The 23,244-nt window shown below is 30.8% G+C and overlaps 1 protein-coding gene across 2 annotated transcripts in view; it reads right to left on the reverse strand.

Annotated features, from left to right (window-relative positions):
• The window catches only part of LOC129971112 (uncharacterized), a 34,490-nt gene extending 11,733 nt beyond the window's left edge, over positions 1 to 22,757 (reverse strand). Inside the window, exons 1-2 of one of the 2 annotated variants that reach the window (XM_056084596.1) lie at positions 21,995 to 22,757; positions 9,652 to 10,536 (exon numbers count right to left, since the gene is read on the reverse strand). In XM_056084596.1, the coding sequence (XP_055940571.1) occupies positions 9,928 to 10,536; positions 21,995 to 22,645 (1,260 nt within the window). In that variant the 5' untranslated portion in view covers positions 22,646 to 22,757 and the 3' untranslated portion in view covers positions 9,652 to 9,927. Of the gene's footprint in view, positions 1 to 9,651; positions 10,537 to 21,994 lie in introns of those variants that run through there. The other variant, XM_056084595.1, reaches the window with a different exon arrangement.
• Between the last annotated feature and the right edge of the window lie 487 nt (positions 22,758 to 23,244).

Below are 23,244 nucleotides of genomic sequence, written 5' to 3' on the forward strand. Positions count from 1 at the left end.
TGAGGCAAAAGAGATTCATGCTTTATTGAACGCGGATGTTTTCTTTAGAATAATGAACGATAAAGTTTACAGGGTGAATGAGGAATTATTATTTAGAGAAACAGAATTTGGTTGGATTGACTAGAAGAGGCGAAAACTAACGATGTCTTAGGATCGTGTTTTCTTCTCAACGATAATTCTAAAGAAGACACATTAAAACAATTTTTTGATATTGAATCATTAGGTATAAGAGATGATCCATGCATCCATGAAGACCAGGCTTTAAAAATATTTAATGATACCGTGCAGTACAACAACGGCAGATACACTGTACCTTTCCGTAAACATATAAAAGTTATCTGGTAATCTTATTGTTGCTAAACAACGATTTCAAAATTTGTGGAGATTACAGAACGATACGGATCTTCATTCGAAATATGAAGAAATTATTCAGGATTATCTAAACCAGGGCATAATAGAAAAGGTAGATACTTCTGAACTGTGTTAAGATAATCCAATTTACTATCTGCCTCATCAAGTAGTGAAAAAAGAAGATAGTGTCACAACTTCTACACGCAAAGTATTTGATGCTACATTTCATCAAGCTAACGAGCTCTCTTTGAATGATTGTGTGTGGACAGGTCCATCATTTCTACTATCCAATGAGCTTCCTGAAACTATTTGTGAGTGTCCAGAGCCAGATGAAAAAGATTACCTACCTGAACTTAAATCTGAGAACTCTAATATTGTTTTGACTTTAAACTCTAAAAAAACCTTTTTTGATTATCTTGTTAACCGAAGTAATAGATTTATAACTATAGTTCGAATGTTAAGTTATCTTTTCAGGTTTATTTCAAATTGCAGAAACCAAGAGAAGAAAAAGGGTCCACTGACATCAGAGGAACTGTCAGAAGCAGAAAATTACTTATTGAAACAGTGTCAGTTGGAAGAATTCTCTGCAGAAGTGATATCATTAATGTCTCATAATGAAATTTCCAATAAGAGTAAGATTTTAAATTTATCTCCCTTTCTAGATGATAAAGGTATATTGAGGGTAGGAGGAAGATTGGAAAATTCCCAATTGCCATATTCAGGGAAACATCCCATAATATTACCCTCAAAGGGTAAATTAACTGAAATTATTGTAAGATATTATCATGAAAGGTATTTTCATTTAGGACCCCAGCATTTACTTTTTCAGAAAAGACAAAAATATTGGCCTATTCATCGGAGAAACGTATGTAGAAAAATTGTGCATAATTGTGTTATTTGCTTTAAAAATAATCCTGAAGAGTATTCTCAAAAAATGGGCAATTTGCCAAAGGAAAGAATAACTCCAGATAAAGCCTTTAATTCAACGGGAATAGATTTGTGTGGTCCATTTTTTATCAAAAATAAATATTAAAGGAAGGGTCCTGAAATTAAAGTGTATGTTTGTATATTTATTTGTTTAGTAACAAAGGCTATACACCTTGAGATAATCAGTGATTTAACATCTGAAGCACTAATAACTACGTTAAAAAGATTTATTTCTAGAAGGGGTAAATGTCGTAAGATTTTTTCTGATAATGGGTGTAACATGGTAGGGGCTAACAGAGCATTAAGATCTTTATATAAATTAGTTAAAGGCAAAAATGAGTCTTTATATTCCTTTTTTGCAGAAGAAGGTGTTGAGTGGTCCTTTATTCCTCCTAGAAGTCCAAATTGGGGAGGACTGTGGGAGGCAAATATCAAAGCCTTTAAGTACCATTTCAAACGCGTAGCTGGAAACTCAAAACTTATTTACGATGAACTGCTAACGATGACTACCCAAATAGAGGCGATTCTAAATTCCCGTCCTATTACGCCACTTTCAACTGATGTTGATGATTTAGAAGTGCTAACTCCAGCACATTTTTTAATAGGGAGGCCCATAACAACGATAGTTGAGCCATCTCTAACAGATCTTGAGTCAAATCGCCTTAATGTTTGGCAAAGAATTACTAAGTCAGTCCAAACAATTTGGAAGAGATGGAATCTTTCATACTTAAACAGTTTACAGCAAAGAAAAAAATGGGCAATTAATAAAGAAAATCTAAAAATAGGAGACATGGTCTTAATCAGGGAAGAAAATCTTCCTCCCTGTAAATGGTTAATGGGACTTGTAATATCACTTTTTCCTGGAAGGGATAATAAAGTGAGAGTGGTTGATATTAAAACTAGTAAGGGTATTTGCTAAAGATCCATAAACAAACTGAGTGTATTGCCTATTGAAAATTAAATATTTTATAAAATTATTACATTTTTCAGTATATTTATCTTGTATTACTTATTACATTCAAATTGCATTTATTTATCATTTCATCATTGTGATTTATGTGCTTTGTTATTATGTTATTTGCACTCATATTTAACTAGCTTTGAATATTAATTGAAAAATATTTTAGAAATGTATAATTTCCGCTCAAAATAATTGTATATATGTATTATATATTTATGTAGTGTTTTATTTATTTGTGTTAAATGTGTGAAAAATTGTAAGTTCTTGCATGTGAACATAGCAAGGCCGGGCGGGATGTTGGTGCATGCGCGCTCCCAACCGGTCATGTGATCACAAGAGTAAACACTGACGAGTAATAACTGACGTGGGCAATCACTGTGCTAAAGTATGAATCGAAACCCACAATAACAAAATTTACTGTCATCTATATTAATGCTTTGTGTTGTCTTGTGTGATGTCAATAAATATTTTAAAAAATACAACACTGGTCAGTCGTTATTTTATCAAATGGAATCTGGATTTTAAGCCAGACCAGTGACGTAGCGATGGGTAGGTACTGCAGAAATATGCATGTCCTATTCATCGATCATGTAGATAAGAAGTTAATGCTCCTTTCTACCTTCATCTGCTTTTATATTTCTACATGCGAATTTCGAAAAGAAATGTTAAAAAAAAAAATAATGAAATCAATGAAAAGATTCAACTAGGAATTTTTTTTAAAACATTCGAGGTGATCTTTCCAACACTTTCTCGCATACTCTCCACACTGTCTTATCCACTTTTATACGAATAAAATTGGGTATCTTGGGTGAGGCTGCAAATATCATGCATGACAATTGTGAATGATAGTTATTAAATATAGATTTTTTTTGGTGTGTATCTATCATTTTTATTGAATCTATCGTGAAAATATACATATTTGATGGCTTTTTTCCAGTTGATAGACACGAAAGTTTGGCATAAAACTATAGTTGTATTCACAAGGTAGCATGCCGAATTTCATTAAGTCATTGTGTTTACATGCATGTGAATTTTTTTTAGATACACATGCATGCATGTGTATGTAAAAAAATAATTTAGAGAAAATTTATAACAATCAGAACTGCTAAGCAATTATAAAATAACAAGGAACAAAAATGGATATTCTTGCAGATATGAAATACATTGATCAGAAGTCATATCTAAAAACGCTATTTGAATATTTATTTACCATTCCAGAATATAATGCAATGATCAGAATCTAAGTATAGATCAGAAGTCATCTATACTTAGATAACGCTCAATGTGTGTGTATGTGTGTTGGCGCTCTCCAGGCCAGATCGTTCGACCTACAGCTACCAAATTTGGCACATGCATACCTTGGAGATCGGAAGTGTGCACCTGGGGTCCCTTTTTTTTTTGAATTAGAATTTTAAATTAACTAAAAACTAACTTTCCAGCCAGAAAAATCTTTTCGTTTCCCCACCGCCAAATGAGTAAGGCTTTAGTTTTTTTCCCACGCTAACGAGGATAGGCTTAAAAATATTTTCGGGCGATTATTTCAAACTATTCTGTTTATTTTCTTAGTGTTCGATGCATTTAAAATTAAACATGTTATTTAATCGATCTTTCAGATTCATTGTGAAGTACTTTTGAATTAAAATACAACAGAATAAAGGAAATTAAGAATTTCTAATCTGCGTAGCGTTACCCCAACTGGCGTAGAAAATTCACGCATTTACGCTACCATAATTAGCGTTGAAAATTCACGCATGCGCATTGTGTTCTGATTGTTGACAATTCTATTTTCAACGGATACGGACTTGGTTTTGAAGGCTTAACATTTTCCGACCGATTAATTCAAACGATTCTGTTTATTTTCTTAGAGTTTCATGCTTTTAAAACTAAACATTGTTAATTAATTGATCTGTTCATGATGAATCTGAGAAAATTTTGTAGAAAACTTCTTGAGATATTACATAAGAAAGATATTCTTTAATGCCCATAAGGTTTAAATGCTTAGCGACTCTGTTTTCAGTACTCATAATTCAAAAAAAAAAAAAAAAAAATTCTTCCTTTCAGTAAAAAATTTTCTTATATTAATTGCAATTTAACCATTTCCACTTTAATTTAAAGCATAAATTCTACGGGATCTAACAGAAAATTAGAGAGATACATAATACGTTATGCTGAAGGTCTTTTTAATATTATGAAAGAATTATATGACTGTCAAAATTTGAAGCTTTAAAATATTTTGATGAAGAAGCTATTAAAATAGGAGTTACATAAAATATTTAATTATTAAAATTTTAACGAGCTTTAAGATTGGCGAACCGGCTGGTGGCCAAAGGCGGCTAGTATCTAAAAAAGCTATGCCAATACTTATTTACTATTCCAAAATACAATGCAATGATCAGAGGTCATAACTAACAAAGCTATGCGAATATTTATTTACCATTCCAGAATCTAATGCAAAATGTGTATAGAATATTTTCACTATTTTTAATTCAATGGTCGGACAAAGAAAACAAGTTAGCTTTTACTGGGGGCAGTCAGTGCAATTTTAATTTGTCATTACAATTTTAAATTTTCTAATTATGGGTAAAAGTAAAATGAATGTAATTAAGAAAGTAAAATTAACTTTAAAATGTGCCTCGGCTTTTTTTATTATTCTGAGCTCCATTTCATTAGATTGCTTGAACTTTATAGCTGTTGTTTTAAAAAAGTAAAATAAAGCCTTACTTCAAGACGTTAAGGTTACTTTAAAGCCTTCTCCCACTGGGGGAGGGCATCTCGTAGTAAAGGATGAGAAACTTCCGGTATGGTCATTAGTTCTTGCCACCCTGGAGGGTACACGAAAAGGTGGGAGTCTGGTTCCTTCCATCGATGACGGGTCGTACTTCCTTCGGGGAGGGTTGTACCATGACCGGTGGTGGCCCTTAGGATTGAACCACAGATCCCGTCAGTTTTGCTGTTGCGGCAGTTCGGTCATTCTATATTTTTATCCGCATGCCTTCGGGCGCGTCGGAGAATCAGTCAGTCATCCGTGTGACTTACCTGGGCTACAATTCCTCCGGGGAGGGACACCTCGAAATGAGAATGAGATGCTTTCAGCATGATGGTTGGATCTCGACAACCTGGAGGGTACACGAGTAGGTCGGGTGCTGGCTCCTCCCATCGATGACGGGTCCCAATGGAAGGGTTGTACCGTGACCGGATGATACATCTTATGACTCAAGCACAGCTTCCGCCAGTGCTGTAGGAGGCGGTGGTCTGGTGGTAAGGTCTCGGCAACGGAACCGGAGGGTTTCATGTTCGCGACCCGATTCCATCGAAAAACCGTCGTGTAAGGGGGTCTGTTGCACGTTAAATCCGTCATGACCAAACGTCCTCCCGCTGGTGTGATGTGGTGTGAAGAGGGCGATGCCAGCTCAGGTGTCGTCCTCGTCATCTGACCGTGGTTCAAAATTACGAGGTCCGTCCCAAAATAGCCCTAGTGTTGCTTCAAACGGGACGTTAATATAACCAAACCAAACCGCCAGTGCTGTTATTGCGACGGTCCGGTCATGCAAGGTTTCATGTGTGGCTACTGGCGGGTCGGAGTAGCCAGTTTGTTGTTATTTACTTTGTCGTAATTAGGGTTGGATGTATTTGTTGACTCCAATTATTGCAACGTTTTAGAAAAATAATTTTATTTACAATTTAACTAAAGAAATTAATCATTTTATTTTTACTCCGAATTTCACCGAGGCATTGTGCGCAAGAGCGTTCCTAAGAGAATAGCTTTTATAGAAACTTCGCGAGTCAATACCCGGATGATGAGCGGTGCGCCAATTACGTCACACACAGCCTCAACGGAGTCTATAGTTTACAAATATTCGCTATGATTTATGATATATATATATATATATATATATATGATTTATGACAGGATTTATGATAGGTATATATGACTTATGAAAGGCATTCACTACAACTTCATTTTTTATTTATTTAGCAATTAAACCTCTTGTATTAATATTTGGCAATTTCGGGAAAACCTTCTAAACTATGCAATCTGTTGCTCTTTTAATGTACATTTAAGGTTCGTCTTGGAGAATATTACAGCTATAATAAACAAAGTATTAAATAAAGGAAATTCCTAACAATATATTATAAAAATAGTTGAAATCTCAATATGCTATTTGACGAATGAAAAAGACATTTTATATATATGAATATTTAAAATAACTTTATTTTCAATTCAGTAATTGTAACAATAGTTGTAACATTGATAAGAAATAATTGAATTACAGTAAATTCTAAGTACATCAAAAATACAAAAATTCATTTTAATATTCTTTTTTAATTTTTAAAAATGTATATTTCAAATTGCTGATTCACTGCTCCACAAAAGTTTCAATACGAGACAAATATAATTGACAAATGACTATACAAACGGCTTTCTAAAAGACTTTGCCATAGGCAGATACTGTTTCAGTATTTAAATATCTTTCAAAAATGCTTGATATAGAGTAACGGTATCTATCAGTGGGAAATTTCCAACAAGACTATCTATTTAAAAAAAATGCAAGAAATACAATTTTTTTATATTTTAAAATATTGGATGTACAGTAGGCTTTTAAATTAAAATCATTACTTAAAGTATAAATAATTAAAGTTTATATTGGAAAATTAATTATTCAATAATTGGTTATGTTGTATTCCATTTAACAAGTCATATAAAATAATAATTTTAATTCAAAAATATTATTTCTTTCTAATTTTTCAAAATAATTTAAATATTTCATTAACTAATAAATATGGTTAATCTTTCAAGTATTTCATTACTTTATTCATACAAATTCTTATTAAAAATAAAATAAATAAAAACATTCATGTTCGCAATGTTGCCAGAATAAAAATAATAAACGAAAATAAATCATTAATACCTTTGTTAAGTGAAAAATGTGTTACAATGTTACGCTAAATCGATCAGACATTAAAATGGCGGCCGCCAAATGCAAAATAAATCTTCCACCGGATTCTGTGATATAAAATCAAGCCATCCTCTCAATCAAATATCATCTGTCTCATTATTTGGAATTTAGTGGAGAACATGGATATTAAAATTGATTAAAAATTAACATAGAAATATTTTAAATATGTCTATTTTGTTAAGTCAAAAATGTGTTACAATGTTAGGCTAAATCGATCATACATTAAAATGGCGGCCGCAAAGTGCAAAATAAATCTTCCACCGGATTCTGTGATATAAAATCAAGCCATCCTCTCAATCAAATATCATCTGTCTCATTATTTGGAATTTAGTGGAGAACATGGATATTAAAATTGATTAAAAATTAGCATAGAAATATTTTAAATATGTCTATTTTGTTAAGTCAAAAATGTGTTACAATGTTAGGCTAAATCGATCATACATTAAAATGGCGGCCGCAAAGTGCAAAATAAATCTTCCACCGGATTCTGTGATATAAAATCAAGCCATCCTCTCAATCAAATATCATCTGTCTCATTATTTGGAATTTAGTGGAGAACATGGATATTAAAATTGATTAAAAATTAACATAGAAATATTTTAAATATGTCTATTTTGTTAAGTCAAAAATGTGTTACAATGTTAGGCTAAATCGATCATACATTAAAATGGCGGCCGCAAAGTGCAAAATAAATCTTCCACCGGATTCTGTGATATAAAATTAAGCCATCCTCTCAATCAAATATCATCTGTCTCATTATTTGGAATTTAGTGGAGAACATGGATATTAAAATTGATTAAAAATTAGCATAGAAATATTTTAAATATGTCTGCTTTTCGACATGTACTAAATGGAGCGAATGTCATAATGTCATAAAAAAATTGAGAAGACAAGCGAATCTTTTCATGTGATCAAATTAATTACAAACATGGAAATGTAAAACTGAGATATTGTATATTACCTCAACTATATTAATGGAAAATAATCTGGAGACACAGAAAACAATAAGCACACAAATTCAAAAATTTTGGTATCAAAGATTTTCTTTTTAGTCTATAAAATAAGAGATATAATATAAAATTTGTTTCTTTTTAATGTCTAAAAATATCTAAAAAAGAAATTATATAATAATAGTTTCTCTTATTTAATCTTAGTTTAAATTTAGGTAGTAAATGAAAAATTATGAACAATAGTTTAAATCTGTTAAAAATTGGCAAAGAAATATTTTTAATATGTTTGTTTTTCGACATGTACTAAATGGAGCGAATGTCATAATGTCATAAAAAAATTGAGAAGACAAGCGAATTTTTTCATGTGATCAAATTAATTACAAACATGGAAATGTAAAACTGAGATATTGTATATATTATCGACTATTATAATGGAAAATATAATATATATATATATTATCGACTATATTAATGGAAAATAATCTGGAGACACAGAAAACAATAAGCACACAAATTCAAAAATTTTGGTATCAAAGATTTTCTTTTTAGTCTATAAAATACGAGATATAATATAAAATTTGTTTCTTTAAATGTCTAAAAATATCTAAAAAAGAAATTATATAATAATAGTTTCTCTTATTTAATCTTAGTTTAAATTTAGGTGGTAAATGAAAAATTATGAACAATAGTTTAAATCTGTTAAAAATTGGCAAAGAAATATTTTAAATATGTCTGCTTTTCGACATGTACTAAATGGAGCGAATGTCATAATGTCATAAAAAAATTGAGAAGACAAGCGAATTTTTTCATGTGATCAAATTAATTACAAACATGGAAATGTAAAACTGAGATATTGTATATTACTTCAACTATATTAATGGGAAATAATCTGGAGACACAGAAAACAATAAGCACACAAATTCAAAAATTTTGGTATCAAAGATTTTCTTTTTAGTCTATAAAATAAGAGATATAATATAAAATTTGTTTCTTTTTAATGTCTAAAAATATCTAAAAAAGAAATTATATAATAATAGTTTCTCTTATTTAATCTTAGTTTAAATTTAGGTGGTAAATGAAAAATTATGAACAATAGTTTAAATCTGTTAAAAATTGGCAAAGAAATATTTTTAATATGTTTGCTTTTCGACATGTACTAAGTAGATTTTTCAGCGGAGATTCTTGTGAAAAGACAAAGCGATTCTTTTCACAAGGTTAGATTAATTAAAATATAAGGTAATATAAAAAATATAAGGAAATATAAAATTGAGGTATTTTATATTACCTCAACTATGTTGATGGAAAATAATTTGGAGACGTAGAAAACAATAGGCACACAGATTCAAAAATTTTGGTATCAAGGATTTTCTTTTATTCTATAAAATAAGATATATTAAGTTAAAAAATTTTAAGTATCTAAAATTCATTAAAGAAAAGAATAAGTAGAAAAGATGAATAGTAAAAATATGGAATGCTAAATGAAATTATCCTTCAACCAATAAAAAAAAAAAAAAAAAAAACGGGGATAAAAAGAGAGGAGGACGATATTAAGACAGGAAATACAAAAAGAAGTCAAAGTTTGTCTTCAAAGTAAAGGAAAAAGAAAGAAAGATTAGAAATTTAAAAAATTACTTTAAACCAAACAAGTAATGCAAAATATAAAGCAGTCATGAAAATTTAAGGAACTTCTAAAGAAATCCAGATGCTTGGCATTTTACTGCAGTAATTAACTCAAAATGCAGAGATAATTGTTACTGATAATCAGTCTTGAATAAATAGATTATGAAATAACACAGCAAGTTCCGCAGTCATTTTCTTGTTCATCTTCATTTTCCACCAATCTATCTGCGTCTTGATTTCTTCCTGCTTCTGACCATGTTGAGGTTGTGCTCCAAGGCTGAGATCCAGTGCTTCTCGTATTGAAATTACGGTTCGTCCCAGCTTCAGGCAGATATGATTGCGAGTTGATGACTCTTTGACCGTGTGCATACACGGATTGTGATGAAGCATTCGGCCTATTATAGTATCCTCTTTGGTTACTGTAATTTGATCTCGAATTCACTGTGGCAGGTCTTTGAACTTGTACATTTACATTATGCGAAGCTGAGAAGGCACTGTATGTTGAGGGGTCATTCAATTCCAATTCAATATTCATATTCCTGGACGTTTTTCTCCATATATGAACCGTAACTTTAGTTTCCAGACAAGGAGTGTATCCGAAACGTTTAGTATTAAAATTGTGATTTACATACAGTTCATGCTTCAAGGGACCAAACACTGTAATCAAATTACAATCATGAGCTTCTTGCCTGACCAGCTGGTGAAATCCGCCACCTGCGTTGTCTATGTAAAGAACAAAACATCCGGGTCTCATCGTCCTAAATATTTTCTATAAAATATAAACACATCATTAGATACCTAAGTTTTTCTAAGGGAAATAACTCACAGAGATATTTTTACATAAATATTCAGCTAAAAAAGCTAACTAAATTTCGAAATAATTTAATTTCATAATCTAATTTACAAAAGGAACTTTTGGAAAAAATTGATAGATTCTTAGATTTTGTATATTAATGACTGTATCAGCAAACTTTAACACAAGGGACCTGGACCTGTCCACAAAGTATGAAGACGCAGATAGCGCAGTCATTAATGCTCAGATCTTTATGCATCGTATGTAAGGAAGATCTTATGGTGATATTATCTCTAATCTCTACCGTTACGATTTGTTTTCCATATATTACAATTTCTCGAAATATATGAAAAGTATAAGAGTCTGAAACGTTTCAACGATTTTAACAAATTTTCATGCCTCAAGTATTATGAAGGTATTCAGTAAAATGTTTTGTTTGCCATCAGAGAGCGGAAAGTGGTCTTTAAAACACTGTCTTAGAACACAATAGACTCATGGATTGAAATTTTATTATCTCATAGTTTCATTTTCCAGCGTAAGGTACAATGCAGCAGAACTTTTATTCTTGCAATTATTTGCACTAGCTGTAAACAGGAGGTTCAATTTTGCATAATTTATTTAGCTCCTCCGAAATATATATATATATATATATATATATATATATATATATATTTAAACACTTAATTTCAATTTAATTAATTTCCAAGATTTTATCTTAATTTAGCCCATAGTAACTTCATTCAAAAAATATTCCCTTATTTCGTGATCCAATTCTACTTTCTCCACTTAATTAATTCAAGAGAAGCTTTATAAAATTGCTTAGTCAGCTAAACGCCGATATTTTCACACGCTCGGCGTGAAGGGGTAAAAATATCCAGTAAGCACATTCTTTCTTAAAAGATCCCTGTGTTTCCCTTACATGTGATTGACATGTGTCAGAAATCCCTATCAGAATCTTATTAATATATTAGCACAATGAAGAAATATTTTCTCTATCAAAATCTAAGGTTATATAAGGCGAGGGATAATTCATTTCTCCCTTCCCCACTTCTGCTTTTGTGATGCGCTGTGGGGACGCGAAATGTCCGCGTCTCTGCTTGTAAATAATTATGCTTTCCCGATGGATATTAAAAAGAATTTAAAAATGTAAAAAGTCTCTTCACTGTCTTCAAACTGCATCCTGCTTCACAACAAATAATATTACATATTAAAAAGCCGACAGGATTCCCGAAATGTATTACATATATATATGTGTGTGTGTGTGTAGTGACGAACGCCTGATGACGAGCGCCATCTGCTGGCCAACAGGTGTTGACGCTTGTTAGACGGAGCCAGACGAGACGGGTCTGAACGAAAGTAAAGACGTGTGAGATCAGACGGGTCTCTGAACAAAAGACGCGACGTAACATGTGAATTAATCCTGCGACGTATCCATGCGAAATCTATTTAATGTTCATTTCTTTTATGTTAATGTAATTGTCCGTCCTAAATGTAATTAAATGTGCGTTCTAAAATAGTAGTGATTCCTGAGTCCTACAAATATATATATATATTAAAGCAGTGTAGCTTTTTTCTTATTCATTAAATAAATAGAGAAACTGAAATCTAACTTAATTGATTGACTCTGCCATTGTAAATAAATATTTCTAAATGAATTAAAAATTATTACAAAATATATGTCAATAAAAGTTGAAATAAGCTTTTCTTAATTGCATGGATGATCGAATGCAAAAAGATACTGAACATAAAACAATAAAACAGTTGTCAAGTTTTCAAATACTTAATAACTGTCAGATATTCTTTCATGTTAAGTATGCCGAATATTATTAATTTGAAAATAAAACCCTCTACAGATCACCGAGAAGGACTTCATTCGGGAGGTGTGCATTAGTCTATTTTTCAATTCGTGGTCACCTACTGGGAACTATTTATTTTTTTAATTAACGATAAATAACAAGAAAATCATTCAATTTCACAACTTTTATAAAATCCAATGGCATAATTATTTTCAAAATTTTTAAAAATTAAAAAAAAAAAACTTTCAATAAAATAAGAGTGTATATGCTGGATACAGTTCTTTTTTTCTCACTTGTGGAACAAATTCAAACTAGAATTCTAAAAGCAAAAATTTGAGAAATCTTTAAGAGATATCTGATTATCAAAACTAAATCTATGAAAAAGCTAAGGTTCTTTTTTGGGAAGAGGTTATGCTTGTACTTCTTCGGGACTTTTAAGAAAAAGAAAAGATAATATATCAATTAATTTCACAAGATGTCTTGGATTTTCTCACATTATAAGTGAAAATAAAATACAGCTATATTTCGTTTTAACGAGCCCTCTCCTAATGTGCAAAACAAAATACTTTTTTAAAAAATGACTCTTAATGAGTGATGTTTCGCAGAAAGAGTGATGAGGCGAAATCGTGACGCCACATGCAAGATTGGGTTGGTATTTCGGGCATCAGTCTGCGTTGAGCGCTTATTTGAAGAGAATCCTTAGTATTGTGTGGATGGCCGGATAGCGTTGTTGAACGCGACTCCAAGAATTTTGAGCTAGTGCATGTGGATCCTTAATCGACGAGATTGTGTCTTCGGCCGTGATTATGAGCCCAGAGGTGCATAGTAAATGACATTGGGAACTAGTGGAAGATTATTGCCAGAACTGACAAGGAACTTATGGAACTGCATTCTGTGTCACTGCATAATAAAATAATTATATAATTATAAATTTTTTGAGTATTTTTGATTCGCATAGGTTTGGTTACTTGCATGGAGCACACTGCTTTATTTTACTTAAATTCCGATTGAAAAAAAAAAGAGTTTCACTTCACGAATGAAATGCGGGAAAGAATAATGCTAGTTAAGAGTGCCATAAACCGAGAAAGAAACCCGATGTCGACGAAAGTGCCTCCTAGTGATGGGGGGGGGGGTCTAAAGCGTTAATCAATTATCGAAGGAAGAGGCTTAAAAGATCCGATTGACAAGCACAACAAGAAAAGAATTCCTATTCCCTTGGTGATATTGCTGTGAGGGAGAGTGGCATTCAGGACAACCTACCCCCCAAACGAGCCACAATAAAACTTTCCCTTGCTCTTGAAAAGTCTTTCGAAAACCGACACTGTCTTTGTACATCAAGAGAGCAGTGGGGCGGGGGTAATGAGCCATCCAAACTTGTTTGGAACAGATACTTTTTGAGTGATATTTTAGATTTTCTCTGCTTGCACAGAAAATCTTACTGAGCGCCTTGCGAATGTTAGAAGGACTCTTAGAACATAGAACTCATCATTGATTAATAGTTGAAGCAGTTCAAAGCGAGGTTCTACCGTACTATTTATTCTATATTCAGACTAAAGGAATATCTCATTCTTCTGAAGTTCATGACAAATCAGGAATAAAATATTTTTTCTTTCTTCAAAGAACACAGAGAGAAATACTTTGGTTTATAAAGAATACAGAAAATCAATTGCAAGTTATTATGATTTCGAGTTTCTATGGATAAAAAAATTATTATATTATCTTTCAATATTATTAAAATGCCTTGTTTATTTTACTGCAACATTATATTGTTCACAATTTCTCAAGCTGTTTTAGCATGTCATGGAAGAAGTATATATGTGTTATACATTTTCCTAATAAAAGAAAATTTTATACTAATGACTTATTCGTTTTTTTTTTTTATTTAAATTTCTTTTAAGTGATTGAAGTTTAGCAACCAATGCTTTTAATTTAAAATATAAAAAATTAAATTCAATAATTAAATGGTTTCGGAGCAAACATACGTTCAATAATTAAATTAAAGGTTGATATTACAAAATAAAATCTGCTGAATCTAAGTTTACAAAACGTTAATCATATAATTTCAAAAATATTTTCTAATTTTCATTCAGATTTTACTGTAATTTCAACCTTAGCACTCCCTGGCATAATGTTTCAGGGGATTGGGAGGTAATATGTGGCAATACCAAATTCCACCTATCTAACTTCTAGTGTTTTGGGGTATTCGTTTTCAAATTCCTACATAGGGAAAACGCACGGACTTCCTTTCCACTTTTTTTCTATTCTGTATGCTGAAACACAATTTTTTTAAAAAAAATACGCTTACCAAATATCATTTATCTTGCGTTTTTGTGAATTCCAGGGAAGTAAAATGCACGGACTTCCTTTTCATTATTTCATTCTGAATGTTGATACTCAAAGTTGTTAAAAAAAAAATACACATACCAAAGGGAAGTTTCAAGAGAATGGGAAGTTCTCTTGTGGATATTATCAATATGCGAATTGTTTGTTTGTTTAGTTTTATTAACGTTCCTTTTAAAGCAACCCTATGATTATTATGATGGGCCGCGGTGGCCTGGTGGTAAGGTCTCGGCCTCGGAACCGGAGGGTTTCAGGTTCGAGACCCGATTCCACCGAAGAACCGTTGTGTAAGGGGGTCTGTTGCACGTTAAATCCGTCCTGACCAAACGTCCTCCCGCTGGTGTGGTGTGGTGTGGAGAGGGGGGGGGAAGTGAAAAAGTAAGCGATAGTAAGTCATCTGATGTTTTGAGCTATCAAAAAGTACTGCGAATTTTTGTCAGGGATTTCCGATTAAATAGTAACAAAAAAAATTAACTGATTTTTTTTTTTCATTCAAAAGAAGCTCTTCCATCCACAATACATTAGTAGAAAAAAAAAAGAATAAGTAGTAAAATTAGATGTATTTATTATCGTAATTTGACAAAAAGTTTCACAATATGAAAGCATAAAACTGATAAAAATTTACTTCCCTTCGTTATTTCCCCCCCTCTAGATGTGTATTATTATTGAAACAAATGAAACTTTAGTATGTCGCTCCTTTATAAGATATAAGCCTTATAATAAGCCTTGATAATATGATAATTATTATATTATATAAGCCTTGATACGAACTTGTTTATTATTACATCGTCTTTTTCCCTTATAAAGATGTAACTTAAATGAACTGAAATGCTTTCTGACTTGGATGGCACTGTTCGGGAAAGGGTGAGGGTGAAAGATAGAATAAAGAAAGTGACAGGGAAGGTAAACAATGAGCCCCTTTAAAAAATTTAATTTCCTTATTTTTATCTTAATTTATTCCACATAACTTCATTCTAAAATGATTTCTTATTTGCTGATCCAATTCCACTTTTTATTTAATTATTTTTAACATACATTTTAGAAAACTGATGATTTATACATTTTCCCACATTCAGAGAGGAAGAATAAAAATCTCTGACATTTGCACATATCTTCCAAAGATACCCAAGATTCCCTTACCTAAACCGACAAGTGGAAAAAAAAAAAAAAAAAAAATCTCAATCAGAATCTAAAAGTAAAACCACTGAAGAGAAAAATGACGATTTCTTCTGCTCTTGTGTCGTGATGTAGACTGACGTATTCCTTACCCCTTATTCTTTGTACATAATTTATGCTTCCCGTGGTAAAATAAATCGAATTTTTAAATTTTCTAAAATTTCTTCTATTTGACCACGCAACTGCTAAAATATGTTTACAAACACACACACACACAATCTAAATTCTAATTATCTAAGTTTTATCTTAAATCAGTCCTTATTAACTTCCTTCTAAAATTTCCTGCTTCAATTCCCACCTTTTTTATTTAATTATTTCTAACACACGCTTAACAAAATTGCTGACTCCGTGATTCCCACATCGGAAACGAAGGGATAAAATTCCTTAACACCTGCACGTCTTTTTTAAAGGATACCTAAGATTCCCTGGTCAAAGTCGACACATGGCAAAAAAATCCCTATCAGAATCTCATAATAAGGGGGGGGGAATTTCTCTCTTTTTTGAGTTTGTGTCATGATGTATACTGACGCTTGGTCTTACCGCTTCTCCTTTGTACATAATACGCCTCTCGTGTAATATAAATAAATGTTAAATTTCAAAATTTTCTTCATTTCGGCCTTGTAAAATAATTTCTTCTTTTCGGCCATGTAATTAATAAAATGTATATTTTTTATCTAATATTTCAGAAAATAATAAAATATCTATAATTCAAAATCAAGAATATAATATATCGAAAAACAATTTTAAAACTTATGCTAATTTCGAATCGTATGTACGTAAAATCACGGCACAGGTTTTCGCAATCATACTACATTTACATGTCTGTAGTGTTAAAGTTTTAACCTTATCATGCCACTGGCTTATTACTTTAATTAATTTGAAATACAAATATTTTCGAAAATAAAGATAAGGCAAAAATCGCATTTTTGAAGGAGGTATCTTAAAGTTTATTTTTGCAACATTTATATCTATTTAAAAAAAATAAAAAACAGAAATTGCTCCTCCTTCCTCGTTTACTATACCCCTGGATGCAGATATTCGATAACAAACGATAAAAAATTTAATTAAACAAATTTAATTCATAATAATTTAATTAAAATGTAAAAGAAAATGTTACGGCAATCAAAACTAAGATCATTATTTCACAACAAAATAAAAATTCAGAGTTCCTTGGAAATTTTTTCGAAAGATATAAAATCAAGGATTATTTCAATAAAAGCAGTTATTCAAACTTCTATCATTTGTAATAAAATAATAAAATGTAGCAAAATATTTTTTTAAAAAAAATAATATTTTAATGTTGTATGTTCGGTTATAGTAATTTAACAAAGAAAAAAAACGAGTATATGATTACTCAAGAAAATTTAGAGCAATAAAAACGCTATCTGTTATAATAAAATGATAAAAAACTGTCATCTTAATATATATAAATTACGTGTCACGTTGTTTGTCCGCGATGGACTCCTAAACTACTTAACCGATTTTAATCAAATTTGCACACCGTGTGCAGTTTGATCTAACTTAAAAGATAGGATAGCCCTTTTTTGAATTTTTAATTAGAATTTTAATTATTAATTAAAAACTAACTTTCCCGCCAAAAAAAGCTTTTCATTTTTCACATCGCCAAATGAGTACGGCTTGAGTTTTTTTTCCCAACAGTCATGAAGCTAGGCTTAAGATTTTTCGGCTGATTATTTGAAACGATTCTATTCATTTTCTTAATGTTTGATGCATTTAAAATTAAACATTGTTAATGAATCGATCTTTCAGATTCATTCTGAAGTACTTTCGAATTAAAATAAAGCAAAATAAAGGAAATTAAAAATTTCTAATCTGCATAGCGTTACCCAAACTGGAGTAGAAAATTCGCGCATTTGCTCTAGCATAATTGGCGTTGAAAATTCACGCATGCGCATTGTTTTCTTATTGTTGACAAATATTTTCAACGGATGCGGATTTGGTTTTGATGGTTTAATATGTTTCCGACAGATTATTTCAAACGATTCTGTTTATTTTTTTAGTGTTTGATGCATTTGGAACTAAACATTGTTAATTAAACGATCTGTTTATGATGAATCTGAGAAACTTTTGTTGAAAACTTCTTGAGATATTATATAAATTAAGAAAAATATTCTTTAGTGGCCATAAGGTTTAAATACTCAGCGACTGTTTTCAGTACTCATATTTAAAAAAAATGCTTTGTTTCAGTAAAAAAAATATTATATTTATTGCAGTTTAATCATTTCCACTTTAATTTAAAGCATAAATTCTACGGGAGCTAACAGAAAATTAGAGAGATACATATTACGTTATGGCTGAAGGCCTTTATAATAATATGAGTGAATTATATGACTATTAAAATTTGAAGTTTTAAAATATTTTAATGAAGAAGCAATTAAAATGGGAGTTCCATAAAATATTTAATTATTAAAATTTTAACGTGCATTAAGATTGGCGAACCAGCTGGTCGCCAAAGCCGGCTAGTAATATATATAAGGAGAATTACATTTTAATGTTTTATGTTTTGTCATAATAATTCAATGGAAAAGAAACAATATATAGTCATTCAACAAAAATCATTGCATTAATAATTGATACTAGTAGTTTAATTATTAATTAATTTTTTCAAAAGTTATAAGCAAAGTAAGTTACTACTTAAAGTAATTAAGAAGTAAGAACAGACTAAAGACATTAAACAGAAAAAATAAACTGAACTAAGAAAAATAATTCTTGTTTTATCAGATTAGTGAACTTTCGTAGTGGTTTATCGAAGCCGGAACAAGATAGCACTTGGATAAACAACGGAAAATAATAATAATAAAAATTAGGTTATTTAAACAAAATTTGCATGCGAAAGGAAAAACCTTATCATGAGTTGTAAGGTCATTTCAGATAACTTCTCTTAAAATTGTATTTGCTTACTGTAAAATTGAAGTAACCTACCAACAATATTTATCAACGACACCAATTTTGTGGATTTTACACTTATTTTCTTCTATATTATAACTCAAATCCTCCTTTTAAAACATTTCAAACACTTAGATATATATCGTTCCCTCATTATTGTACGGACAAAATGCCAAATTTTATAAAATTAATATTACTTTAGTACATAAACATCGTGTTTTAAAGCAACACAAGAGCTATTTTGGGTTGGGCCTCAAAATTCTGAACCGCTGTCAGATGACAAGAAAAACACCTGAGCTGGCACTCCCCTCTCCATATCTCCAGACCACGCCACCAGAGGAGCGAGGAATATATGGCATGCACCACACACTTACACGGTGGTTTTTCGGTGAAATCGAGTCTCGAACCTGGAGCTTTCCTGTCGCGAAGCCGAGACTACTTATTACTAGGCCACTGTGGGCATTTTATAGTATCAAAGAATCTTTTAAGCATAAAATTAAGATTAGTAAGAGGCAATATTTGTTTAACCAATTTAATATATAAAAAGAAATTGAATAAATTACATTAAAAAATTCATGAAATTAAATTTTCAATATTAGCCAAATGCATCATCCTGTCATTGTGATGGCAACATAAATTCTAAGCAATGTTTGATTTTTTTTATTTATATATTTATTTATTGTATTAGTTTCACAAAGCGTAAAGAAGATGTGAAATACTTGTTGTTATTAAGATACAAAATGGCAATTCTCCAAAATTTCAAGAAAGATCTAAAATATCAGTAGAACCTATGAATAAGAAAGCTTCCGTCCAACTCGCCAAACATTAAATGGCACTATTAATCGGATCGCACGTTGTGTTATCACCAAAGTAAAAATTCCAAATTTGGCGACCATTCAGTCTAGCGGATTGTCAATTTGTAAAACATTTTATATCTATATGCTTGACTCTAGTTTAATCAGTGGAGCAAACAAGGAAGAAGAGAGTAATAAATGTCCCAGGCACCGTAAAGACTAGACATTTGGTGTTTTACATTTTTAAAAAAGTAATTGGGGGAAGGGAGAAATAGAAATACGAGTACTTTGTGCTATAGCCCTGAGCAAAGCCAGTCTTTAGCCGATTGGACCGATTATCCCTATTGGGCCCCATGTTAGTCTGCTTTTGGTTCAATTCTATGGCGTAACTAAGTTGGAGCAAGTAGGACACGTGACCAGGGTACCATTACGAGAGGCTGAAAATGGTTAAGAAATTAAAAAAAGATAGTTCTGTTTCCTTCTTCGTCCACAGCTTTAAGTATCTCTTAAAAAAAAAATATTTCTAACAAAATCGAAAAAAAAAAAAAAAAAAAAAAAAGTCATGCAATCTTTTTTTTTTTTTTTTTTTTTTTTTTTTTACAGCTCTATTTTAGGTTCTGGCATGATTAAACTTCTAGATATTTCGTTTCCTGGTTCAAATTTATCTGTATATCATTAAAGGGGGGGGGGATTCTACTCACACGGGTTATATGGAAGAAAGAAAAAAAAGAAGGAAAAAAAAAAAGAAAAGAATTTTTCTTTTGATTTTTAAAAAACATAAAAATAAATATTTTTAAAAAAATTTCAGTCCACAGTTTTTTTTTTTTTTTTTTTTTTTTTTTTTTAATTTACGGCTTTTGAATTGAAAAACATGCAAAGATGGGGGTTAGGAGACTACAGTTCAAATTTATTAGAAACTAAAGCCATTTACTAATATCGTTTTCAAATTGCTCCGTGCCTCCTAAGGCCGTCCCTGTTTATGACCGTCAAGTACATTCTGTTCGAAACAGACAAATAAAAAAAAGTCTCGGGATGTTTGTTGGATATCTGTGCATGTTTTTTCATCTTCTTACTCTCGTAACAACACAAAAGAATTTGAAAATCGAATTACCGCACAATACAATGTTTTGATATGTATCATGAGTTTGAACCATAGAGTTGAAATAGTGATATATCAGCTATATGGTTTCAACCTTTTCTATTAACGTCAGCCTAAGAAATTATCATATAAAAGTAAATTTACAATTCATAAAAATTTACATCAATTAAAAGATTTACATGCAACATTTGCAGAAATTAAAGTATATAGCAGAGAATATTGCAAACAGGACTTACATCTAAATAGAATTAATAAAAATGAAAAGGAATGCTTCTTCATTAAAAAAAAATCAGAAAAACAAAACTTGAAATAAATGAAGAATTACCGTTTATTAGCAAATAAATAAAAAATTGAAATAATTTACATTTACATTTCGTGAAAAGAGACTATTTTTCTATGGGGAAAAAAATACAGCATTAGATGCGATCCCCTCCCCAAATCCAATTAATAACTTTACCTTCAATGCTCATAGACTGACATGCAAAATATGTGTTCGCAAAAATCAATATATGTTCGCAAAAATTAACTCCGATTTTAAAAATTTCGTTTGATTGCAAAGAGTGAAAATAATTTGTCTATTAATGTAAATTATGAAAAAAAATTAATAAAATAAAACAATAAGTTGAATTAGTGCATTTTTGCTTACTAAGGCTTTTTAATTCGATTCATTTCTTTTCTTAGCTTTTTCATTAATCTTTGTGGTTAATCTTTAAACAGAAAAAGAAAATCTTCAAAAAAATGTACTAAATTTATTTCAGTCATTTTTTAAAGTACACCGGCAATGCTATTCCTTTTTATCTCGATTCATTTTATCTTTTTTTTTTAATTATTGTTATTAAATTTTATTCATCTGTACCTTCTTTCGATATTTTTAATTAACTATGAACCGAAATTTAACGAAAATAAAAGCACAATAAATTTCTGCGAAAATTAAATTTGATAATAAAAGATTGTTAATTTTATCCACCAAGAAAAAATAATAAAAAAATGACGGTAAAAAGGATGGAAAACGATTACAGGAAGAAAACTCACTTCAAGGCTGATAGGAAAAAAAGAAAGAGATAATTTTTTTTCATGTTATTTAATATAAGATATTTTCAGTACTAAACATTAGTAAAAACATGCACATTTACAATTACCAAGAATAAGTTAATAGCATAAGTGGGCATAAAACATGGCATGCATATCTATTTCAAATAAATAATTAACGCTTTATCTTAATCTCAATTAACTTAAAAAAGGAAAAGAAAAAAGAATTGGTTCCAATTAAATTGTGCCAATTAATTATAACTAACATTTAAATTTATAAATAAATAACATACCTTTATCATAGCAGATGTATCTTTACAAGAAGATGCTGATACAAATTTAATCATGGTCACTAAATTTGCTTTTCCTATTGCGGTATTAACTTGATCATTCATCTTGGCCAGCAAATTGTGTTGTAAATATTTCCAGTCAAAATACTGTTCTTTAACAGACTCTCCAAGAGCTCCATAATTTCCATAACGCAGTTCATTTATTAATTCGTAAAACAGATCCCTCCAGTTTTCCATGCAATCTATGACAGTTGCAGATACTGGGAAAAAGCCAAATGTTGCATTCAGAACACTAAGCACACCAAAGATATCACTACCTGGTCCTCCTCCTAAACTGCAAATATTAATACGTCCCGAAGTGTAAAATAAATCTTGAAAAGCATTCAGATCTTGTTGCAGGGCTCTTCCTAACATATCAGCAACAAGGGCAGTGTGAAATGGGGCATATTTATGCAAATATGCACATCGATGAGCAGCATCATTGTAATCAGCAACATATACGATTGTGTCGGATAAACTGCCTGGATTCGGTTTGTATACTTCCTTCATATTTTGGATCGCAGTTCGTATATCGGCTTCATTAACATCATATTCCCTTTTGTGTTTGTGAAGAACATTTGAGTATAATCGAAGTATAAAAACAGGATCATACATTATGAGTAAAAAATGATTTTTCTAAGTTAGTATAAAATACTTTAACGGGAGAAAAACAGAGCGCTTTATTTTAAAACACAACACTACTTCCTAAAAATCATCTGTCTGGCTTTCAAACAAGAAGCTCGGATATCTTTTTTGTGGCAACCTCTAAATGAGAAACTTTCTTTAGCAGCCAATCTCGCCAAATTCCTGCTACCGTAACTTTGGATTGTGGGAGAAATATGAATGATTCTAATAGCTTGTGCAAAGCCTCGTAGCATATTGTTTTAATTTTGATGCGTCTAGCTTGATTGCAGCTGCCGTTGCATTCTATGAATAATGATTTTCGCGTAACATTAAAAAAAAGTCCACCTGAATTATAACGTTTAAAAAAATTATCCAGTATTTTAAAAATGCCATATTATCAATTTTTAAAAAAGTTTAACATTCGATTGATTATTTACAATTTCGTCACACATACTATCTACACTGTATATAATCAAAAGTAAGGCATCAATAAAAACTTGTTCTTAGAACTAATTTTAAAAAATTATTAAAGTTAAAGAAAAAGTTGCAAGATATAAAAATCCTACCAATGAAAAACTAATTTTGTACGA

The sequence above is a fragment of the Argiope bruennichi genome, chromosome 6 (genome assembly GCF_947563725.1).
Source record: "Argiope bruennichi chromosome 6, qqArgBrue1.1, whole genome shotgun sequence".
NCBI lineage: Eukaryota > Metazoa > Arthropoda > Arachnida > Araneae > Araneidae > Argiope > Argiope bruennichi.